Genomic DNA, 9716 nt, shown 5'->3' on the forward strand with positions numbered 1-9716 from the left:
CATGGCTGCAGTCACCATCTGCAGTGACTTTGGAGCCCCCCAAAATAAAGTCTGCCACTGTTTCCAACATATATATATTACCATATGTAAAATAGCCAGCGGGAGTTAGATATATGAGGCAGGGAACCCAAAGCCAGGGTTTTGTGACAACCTCAAGGGGTTGGGATAGGGAGGGAGGTGGGAGGGGAGTTCAAGAGGGAAGGGACGTATGCATACCTAATGCTGATTCACATTGATGGGTAGCAAAAACCATAACAATACTGTGAAGTAATAATCCTCTAATTTAAAAAAAGAAAGAAGAAGAAAAAAAGATGTTGGCCTCCATTGGAAATATATACATTAAAAAAAAAAAAAAAAAGATGTCGAACTCATTAGCCCCAATGGCCAAGGAAAACAGCCCCTGGCTCCCTCCTTATAGCCAGGGTAAGCCAGGCCTCCAGATCCAAGCCATTTTCCCCACTTAGAACATGGACCAGGAGAGAGGAAGAAGGCTGGGTAGGAAGGCCAAGGATGCTGATACAAGTTCCCAGAGAAGGTTCCCGGAGTCTGAGCACTGGGAGGAAGACAGGAGGCCCAAGAATGGGGCAGATTACTTTCCAGTGAGTAAAGTGCTATCTCTGCGCAAATGCTAGCTTCCAAAGAAAATTCCAAGCATGTGGAAGCAGTTTGGAAAGCATACCTCACTAGGATTTGCCCCTAAAGAACCTGTGAAGTTAACCTTAACCAAACTTTTTTTCTTTTGAGAACCTGGTGTGAAACTAGGAATTTTGGTGGCAGAAAAGCCTTCCTACTAACTGGCCCTCTGGTGCCCTGTCCAGTCTTCTCTCTAACATGGTTTAGTATTATTTGCGGAGTACAATAATTGTTACTAAATATTCTTAATGATTTTGTTTTACAAATATTCCTGCACCTCACTTCCTAAGTAGATTTCTTTTGCCTAGATTTTCCAGTAAAGTGCAAGGCCTCTTTTCAAGGGGATTGCCAATGGTCAAAGCTATAACTATAGAAAGAGGTTTCGAGATTTGACCCAGGGTGCCAGCTGGGCTTGGTGGGAGACACTGTTCCCTGGCAGGATGCAATTGAAACTGGTTATCTAACTGTCATCCCATAGTTAATCAAGAATGGGAATCTTTGCTTATACTCCTTGTTATAAAACCCTCAAGCTTGGAAACTCTTCAGTGGCTTTGGTAAAAGGTCTGTCAATTTTTTCTGTCCTATAAACAAATTGGGCCCGGGAGGAGATGCCCTGGAATGTCAAAAGGACTAGAAGAACGACCTCAAGTTTAACTGGCGGGTGAGGAAAAAGCATAGCACAGGCTTCAGAGTCACTCAACTTGGCTTGAATCCTGATTCCACCACCAGATAGTTGTGTAGCTGTAAGCAATTTTCTTAATGTCTTAAATAAGTCTGTTTTCTTGCTATAGTGAAAGTGATAGCCACTTAGTCGTGTCCAATTCTTTGCGACCCATGAACTGTCACCTGCCAGGCTCCTCTCTCCATGGAATTCTCCAGGCAAGAATACTGGAGTGGGTATCCATTCCCTTCTCCAGAGGATCTTCCCAACCCAGGGATTGAACCATGGGTTTCCTGCATTTTTCTTGCTATGAATGGACATAATATGTCTGGCCTCACAAGGGTGTTTGTGGAGCTCAAAAGACACAATGGACTTAACAGCACTTAGTTTCATTAAGCCTGCCTGGCATGACTGGAAGGATTCAATTAGCAGTAGCTAGCGTCACTCCAGTGTTCTTGCCTGGAGAATCCCATGGACGGAGAAGCCTGGTAGGCTGCAGTCCATGGGGTCACACAGAGTCGGACACGACTGAAACGACTTGGCAGCAGCAGCAGGGTCACCCCTTGCTGTCCATCAAGTAAACTACTTTCCACAAGGAATGGGTGAGCTCAGGCTGGGGTAACAGGTCACTTGAGGCTGTTGTGGGACTATTCAGTCCTAAAGATTCCTAAAGATTTCTCTTGACAACCTATTGTGAGAGCTTTAGGCTGGGAAAAAAAGGAGATGAGTGCGTAGAGGTGTGTGGCACCCTAACAACTTCTCTGATGGAGCTAGGCAGTCCTTAGCCCTCTAGCCTTTCTCTCTTAGAGATCACCACACCATCCCATGCCAAATGCCTGAAAACAACCAAGAAGCCTGAGCTGATTTGTAGGTGTGTGATCAGCCCCTTGCCACCCCCGTCCCCCGCCCCAGCTCCCCTCTCCTCCAAGGGAATAGGAGGTGGAGTCATCATCTACCTGCATCCTTCCTACTTTAGTACTCTGGGTGTGGATGGAAGATTGATTTTTCTAATCTCAGAGCGCCCTCTGCTGGCATCTGAGGCTCCCTACAAATGGGGAGGGAAGAGACTAAGATTCGAATTTTGTAGGGAGAGAAGGCTCCCTACAGAAGACTGCAGAAAGGAGGCTCTTCCCTGGCACTCAGGACGTGGAATTGAGTGACAAAGAAGAAACAGACAGGTGTTCAGTTTACTGAATAACAATGGCACCATAGCTTTTATTACTGGTGGCGCTTGGTTGCGGGAAGCAGGAAGGTGCTCTTAGAGGATCTCACTGGGGCCTTCACCCCACTTCAGCCAGATGTCACAGGAGTTGGAGGCAAGGTCCAACTCTTCACTCTGTGAATTCACCAGCACATATTCCATCCCCAAGCCCACCTCCCCTTTGGACCAGCCATTGACATCTGGGCCCTTCTGCCTCTTGGAGATGGGGGTGGGGGTGGGAGCAGAACCAGCCCTCAAGAAAGAGAAGAAACTAGGATCAGGATGCTGCGGAATGTCCAACAAGATCAGTGGAACACAAAATCCCCTGTCTTAAGATTGTACACTCAGGCTTCGTTGCCCTGAGGTGTCTTACAGCCACTCAGACACCTGTGGAGTGTAAGCACCATTCCCACAGCTGCTTCCCTCTGTCAGAGGGTGCTGTGGGGGCTCTTAAAAAGGAATGCTTTGCAATGCCTTCAAGGCTTTTTGGTTGTGGGAGGGTGCTGGGATTTTAAGTTTAGCTTGAGGTTATGATGTCAGAGTGGACCGAAACTCCTGGGATTGTGCCCTAAGATGGCCTTATTGTAGTGGAAGGCAGGGAGAATGGGAAGCTGGCAAGAGCAGTACAGGATGCTGACACTCCTTTGTTCTATAGAGGAGAGGAAATGACCCATTCCGGGATGTGGGGGATGGGACAAGCCCCCTGCCTCCCTTATCCCCCCATGTCCTCCTCCGCCAGCTCAGTTCTTGCCAGCTCAGTTCTCGAGTCAGCTTTGGGAGCCGGAAAGCAGAATTCTGAAGGATTCAGCCCAGTTTGGCCTGCTAAATGTCCTTCAATCTCTGTCGTGAGATCCTGGGGCTCCTATGTCCAGAAGGGGCAAGGTCCCATCAGAAATGACTTGGCTGGTGAAACTGTTTAGGCAAGAAAGCCCTGTACTCTGGCTGGCAGATAGCCAAGAAGGGAAGCTAGACATGAGAACATCCCAGGACAGCCTGCACACACACACGTTATCACTTATGTACATACACAGACGTACTAGCGTAGGAGAAAGGGATTATGTGACCCTGCCTTTTGAAATCAGAGGAGAGAAAAAGGCTTGTGGGGGCACCTCTCAGCCTAATGGATCGCTGGTCTCAATGGCTGCTCCCCCATCAAGCCCTCCGCCCAGCACCAGGCAGATGGAAAGCAGCAAAGACGGCAAGGCTCCACTAAGCAGCAGCCCAAGGAGGCGAGGAAGGAGGCCACGGGCTGACCCTGCCTCAGAGCCCCTTGTTGTAGTAAACCACTTCGATGCTGGGGTTTTGCTCCTGAATCTGAGCTCTCAGCTCCGGCTCCAGCCTGCTCACGTGTATGGAGCTGTAACAGAAGAGCAGGCTGGCTGAGTGTCCCCTGAGCCCACCCCTCACGCTCAGGGACCACCATCCCTCATCCTCCCAGGCTGCAGAATCTTCTGCTCTGACTGCCAGAGGCCCAGATCACAGTCATTCCCTCACCCCCAGGATAAGGTGAATGTCCATCAGGCCCCTTCCTGGAACACATTGATGGGACCTAAGGTCAGCTGCTACCACAGGTGTGGAAAAGTGGAAGTGAAAGTGTTAGTCCCTCAGTTGTGTCCAACTCTTTGCGACCCTATGGACCTGTCCAAAGCCCCCAGCCAAGCCCAGAGACAGCACTTACCTTCTCTGGGGGAACAGGGCACAGCACAGGGGGGTGGCAAATACCAGGCTGAGGGAGAAGAGTGTTAGAGAGGTTTGTGAAGCGCTGATCTAAGAGTGTTCCCTCCCAGTCCCCCACCCTATCTCTGGAGACAGCCCCTACGGGTGGAAACTGATTAAAGCCAACGATGACAGATGACAGTATGTTCTGGCTGAGGAAAGAGCCTCCAGAGCAGTGATCCGGAGCGCCACAGCCAGTGACAGAACCAGGAATTAAATGTGCATCAAACTCTGAGATGGCACCAAAAGGCTTATTTCCATGGTGGATGCGGGACCCCTTTGACTAGACTCTTGACCTTCAAGAACAGACCTCACCCCTTAACACACACAGTATGCTTTACAGGTGTCCAAGGCCCCTACCAGCTGACTGTATGAATGAATGACATATACAAACATCTTAAAAGCAATAATACCCACCCACATTCACCACAGAAAGGACACTCACACACACTCTAGCTGTCTTCCTGCATACTTACCAGAAGCCCACCAGGCCCATCTGCAGTGGGGCCCCCAGCCAGGGGCGGCGCTACGGGTAGAGAGAGAATATAACAGTGTGTGTCCCCTGCCCCCCTCACCCGTAAACCCATACCATGGCAGCGGTTCTATCCCATCAGCTCTACCTTTAAGCCTCTGAAATATGGCCCTTTTCTTTCCCCTAATCCCATAACAGCGATTGGCTGCCTTCCACTCCAGCCAGGCATGCTTGCCAACACCCTTCCTAGCATACCATCCTAACCCTTACCTCTCAGAATCACTTCCTACAGTTCCTCCAGGAGCATTTCTCCAGGAAGCCTTCTCTAACCCTCCACTCCCTCCCTCCCATCTCACTGCATCAATCTGTCCATTTCCAAACACACCTCCTGCTCTGCACACCCTTCTTGATTTGCTCCAGCCATAGAGACCACCAATCTGTTGCTCCGTGTGTGTGTGTGTGTGTGTGTGTGTGTGTGTGTATAGCTGGCACTCAATAAATATTTGTGAATAAAGGATTCATCAAATGAGTCAGAGCTTATATTGTAAACTACAGCATGTTCTGTCCTGTTTACACATGTGTGAGCCTGTGTGTGTGTGTGCATGTGTCTCAATGCTTTTCACAGCTGACAGCACGAGCATGATACCAGGTGTGACTGTGATGGTCCCTCCCTATGTGTGTCTCTGGAGTGACACCAGCTTCCTTCAGGACAGAAACCCTTTCCATCCTTTCCTGCCCTTCTCCTCCTGCACCCTCAGTGCTCCTTCACTCCAGTTCAATTTAGTCTTGCTGAATGAATTAATGAAGAGGGAGGGGCAGCACAGGGGTGCAGACAGGTGGCAAGTCTTAGACTTAGGTCAGGCTGCAGAGGAGGTTGGGGACTGGTCACTTCTGCCCCCAGGCACCACTACTTCCAGGATGGGAAAGGAGAAGGTGACCTACCTTCAGGAAGTCTTTCTTCTCCAGGGTGTCCATGATCACCGGGGGAATAGCTGAGGGAAGAGCAGGGCAGGGAGGGAGGGAATGAATGGAGTGAAAGTCAGGACCCTCAGGAAGGGGTGATTCCCCCTTAGCAGCTCCTCCCACTCTCCCCAGAATCTTACAGCTCCCAGAATCCTCACACCCCCTGGATAATGGCATCCCTTCTCTTAGGGCCTCCCGTGCCCCATGGAGCCACCCCTGCCTCACCCATGGCAGGAATCGCCATGCAGATTCTTGATATCACCACCTGGAAGATTCCTTTCTTGGCTGCAGCCACGGAATGGCCAAGCCTCTGACCCTGTTCATTGGTCACTGGGATGCCCACCTGAAGCTCCCTGAGAAGGGAAAGGGGTGGGGATCAGATCACAGGCAGCTGGTCCCTGGGGTCCCTCAGACAGCCTAGATTCAAAGGCTTGTTCTCCCACTCCACCATCCCCCCAGCACCAGATGGAGACTAGGCCTGGCAGTTTGCATGGCCAGCTGGTATGCCTACAAGCACTCTGTGCATGCACACGCCAGAAGCAGGGGCCACTCACCTTTGCCTCATCAGGGGGATGTTGATGCAGTTGGCAGCTGCAACGGCTGCAAAGGGCACAAATCTGCCAACCAGTGGGGGAAGATGCTGGGGGAGGAAAGGTGTCACTGAGTGGCCCTAAGGGCCATGGGGTGGTGGGGAACTCTGAGGAGAGTCACCAGGAGCCTATAGGTTGGGTGGAGGAGGGGAAAGGGAAGAAGGAGGTAAGTAAAGAGCGAATGGGGGGGCATTTACCTTGGTCAGGGATTTGAGTCCCAGGGCCGTGGCCACAGCCCCGGTGGTGGCACTCACGTATGCCATTCCCAGCTGCCTGTGGGTGGAAGAGCCAGGAAATGAGGTGGAAATGAACAACCCAGCATGTGGCTCTTTGCTCCAGGGACACGCCAAATCCTCAGTAACTGAGGCGTGGGAGGCTGGCCTCACTGCAGAGAAACGTCTCCCCTGCTCCAGTGTAGACCTGTCTGGAAGCCCCAATCCCTCCACTTGAAGAGGGTCCCCCAAAGCATACACAAGAAGACCTCGCACCATCAGTCAGGCCAGGAAAGTGAGCAGGGGACTGGCTGAGAGGAGGGCATTGAGCCACGGGCTGCACAGGCCCGGGGGGACAAGAGAGAGAAATGGAGGGCCGGGAAGAGAGTCCCTGGGGTGAGCTCTCACCTCACAGTGATGGGAGCGTCGCCACTGCGGTTGGAGTAGTTCACGACAGCATTGAAGGACTGATTCAGCCACTGCCAGAACACCACAGTTGGGGTCTTCCTGAGGGAACAAAGGCCCTTATGTCCACAGTGTCCCACATCCTTGGACACTGACAATAAAACCCCAAAGGTTATCCCCAAACCCTCAAGAGAGGCCCTGGTGATGACCCCAGAACCTGCTCTGATGACCTGTGCATGACCCTCCTTACACAAACACACCTGAATTTTGAGAAATGGAAGCGATTCTAATACAAGCTCTCAGCCACCCACTATTTTCTGCCCAAACTGGCCCTGAGGACATGCCTAATCATCTAGCCTGAACAGAGTACCAGGGAGGAGACACACAAGATAGGACCTGCCTGTAGAAGATGAGCATGCAGCCGGTGATGGTCATGTTCATGGGCACCTGGGCCGACATGCGGCCAATCAGGACCACCTTCTCTCCTGTGTCTGGATGGAAGGCAGAGTCGTACACGTACTTGGCCCTCCACAGCTGGTCCTCGGTGAGCCCTGGCGTTACTATGCCAGCCCTGCAGAAGTTGGGAAGGAGCTGACAGGCAATTCTAGGGGGCAGATCCACCCTCCCAAGCCCTGCCCACCCAGCTTAGGGGTGATCTGGACAGAGGACCAGACACTCTGGCTCCCAATCTCAGAACAAATGAGCTTTTTGTCTCTGGGGAAGAATCAAATCTTCCAGAAAGAGTGCTCCTATTTCTATTTCCCTTCTGGCCACACAAAGAGGGGTGCCCTTCTGTTTCTGTCTAATGCTAGGTCATGGGTCATGGTGGTTTCCAATGGGTCAAAAATGGCTGGGGTGCTCTGAGGGTTTTTCCTCCTGGAAACAAGGAGGCTGCCCTCCTAATTTCTTGGGACTCAACTTTGAGCCCCTCCATCCTTGCAGAGGGTGGCCCAGCAGAGGGACAGGTCCTGTAGAGGGTTTGTGAAGCACAGAACAGCCCCCTATCCATAAATATCAACACCACCTCCTCTACCCAAATACCCTGAAATCCTCTGGGCTGAAGTTCTGTGTCTTAGTTGTCAGTGATTCCGACAGATAGAGTCAAGGAGTGAGGGGGTGGAGGAGTAGAACAGGGTCATGCTCAAGTGAGGGGAGATAGGTACAAAAAGTACTGTATGAATAGCAGGGAATGAGCCCCTGGGTCAGATGGGGTCAGGGGTCACCTGTAATTCTGCACGATGTTCCGGGAAGCTTCCAGCTGTGCCCCAGACAGCAGCAGATTTCGGGGGTCCGTCACGGTGAAGAAGTGCCGGGCTCTGCCTAGGAAAGTTCTTTGGTCCCAGCGAGGTTCCTGGATATTGATATCTAAGGGCAACTCACCCATTTTCTGCAGGGCAGGGACCAAAGTCAGAGGACTCCAAGGAAGGGGTCCAAGGGCTCCACATGGGGGAAACTTCGGTGGTGCTGCCCTGGTCCCTGGGCCTATTGCCAATCCTTCTGGAGCTCAAGGTAACTCCAGATAGGTAAGCAAGTGGGGGAGGAGCTGCTCTCTAGGCAATGTTCCAGCCCAGGGACCTACAGCCACTGGAGGAGGGGACAGGAGAGAACAGGGCCAGGAAAGCAGATGTCCTTGTGCTCGGCCTGCTGCAGATTTTCATGAGTGAGGATTTACACGTGTGTGGTTGACGCATGAGCGGCAACTAATCCCATGCAGCTACTCTTGTGCTCTGTATGCACAAAAATGCAGATTATATGCATCACACATCCACATTCATGTCAGCTTTAGGCCCCAGTTGCTTTGAGATCTACATGCAAACACCCGAGGCTGTTTGGAAAAATGGCATAAGCTGTACCACACTCCAGGCCCTAAATGGAGGAGAGCAAGGGCTCAACAGCTCCAGGGCTTACCTATTCCGGTCTCAAACAGGGGACTGATGCCAGCCAGCCAGTGTGCTCGCAGGCATCCACAAGTTGCCTCTCCAGACCCATCTCCCTCAACCACACTGAACTGCCCAACCCACACTGAATTGCCCAAAGTTCTCCTTGTTCCCCAGGTGGGCAGGGCTGGCATAGACACCCACTCACCTCTTCCTGAGCCACCTGCCTCTAAAGGAGCAGGATTCAGTAAGTGACCCCTTCACTCGGCATAGAGAGGAAAGCCTGAAGCAGCCATCTGGCCACGTTGGGCAAAATCCTACAAAATGACTAATCCTCTCCAACCACACTTCCTCACAGGCAGGCACACCCTCCCCTCTCGCACACTCACATTCACATACCCACACACAGAGACACCAGCATACTCGCCCTACACAGACCTGGAGACAGGGTGGACACACCCTGCACAACAAGACCGTTACTTACTTACATACACACACATGCACAGCCTACATCCATCAGCTGCGGACACTTGAATGTGTGACCACACAGAGCCCCACCCTAACATTCCCTCCCTAACCAACTCCCCTGTGCCCCATGAGCCGAAGATACTGAATCCTATAGGACAGGGGCAGCTTCCCTTTCTGACTCCCAGCCCTCAACCCTCTACTCCCCTGACCCCCAAGCCCCACCCGGCACAGCGAGCACTCACGCTTTCCTAGGCTCCTGGGCTCCGCGGTTCTGCAGCCCTCAAACTCGCCTTCCTCTCCGCGCTTCCCCCGCCTCCCCGCCCCCGCCTTCACATCCATCACGCGAAACGTCACGCGTGACGCTCACGGGCTTGCGAGGCGGGGGCTCCGCCCGACGAGGCCAGGGATTGGCAGGGCCTGGGGGCGATGAGTGTCATTAAAGGCGACGCCCCCGGCCCTGGCTACCGAGACCCAGCCCTCCACAGCCTCCCAGAGCCAATCAGGGCTCGGGAATCAGT

The 9716-nt window shown here is 52.3% G+C and overlaps 1 protein-coding gene across 1 annotated transcript; it reads right to left on the bottom strand.

Moving 5' to 3' along the window:
- Positions 1-2475: 2475 nt before the first annotated feature.
- SFXN3 (sideroflexin 3) lies at positions 2476-9629 on the bottom strand. Its single transcript, XM_070363401.1, has 11 exons — positions 9441-9629; positions 8077-8240; positions 7250-7424; positions 6857-6951; positions 6434-6509; positions 6201-6286; positions 5872-5999; positions 5626-5675; positions 4688-4737; positions 4174-4221; positions 2476-3852 (listed from the first exon to the last, which is right to left on the bottom strand). The coding sequence occupies exons 2-11, from the start codon at positions 8235-8237 to the stop codon at positions 3756-3758; spliced, it is 966 nt and encodes a 321-aa protein (XP_070219502.1). The 5' UTR covers positions 8238-8240; positions 9441-9629; the 3' UTR covers positions 2476-3755.
- Between the last annotated feature and the right edge of the window lie 87 nt (positions 9630-9716).

This window comes from Bos mutus, chromosome 26 (assembly GCF_027580195.1).
Source record: "Bos mutus isolate GX-2022 chromosome 26, NWIPB_WYAK_1.1, whole genome shotgun sequence".
Classification (NCBI taxonomy): domain Eukaryota; kingdom Metazoa; phylum Chordata; class Mammalia; order Artiodactyla; family Bovidae; genus Bos; species Bos mutus.

Coding starts and splice junctions, on each gene's coding strand:
- SFXN3 (XM_070363401.1), bottom strand. CDS start 8,237: ATGGGTGAGTTGCCCTTAGATATCAATATCCAGGAACCTCGCTGGGAC. Junction 4,222..4,687: donor ATGGGCCTGGTGGGCTTCTG/GTAAGTATGCAG, acceptor CTTCTCCCTCAG/CCTGGTATTTGCCACCCCCC. Junction 3,853..4,173: donor GCCCTGTTCCCCCAGAGAAG/GTAAGTGCTGTC, acceptor CTTCTGTTACAG/CTCCATACACGTGAGCAGGC.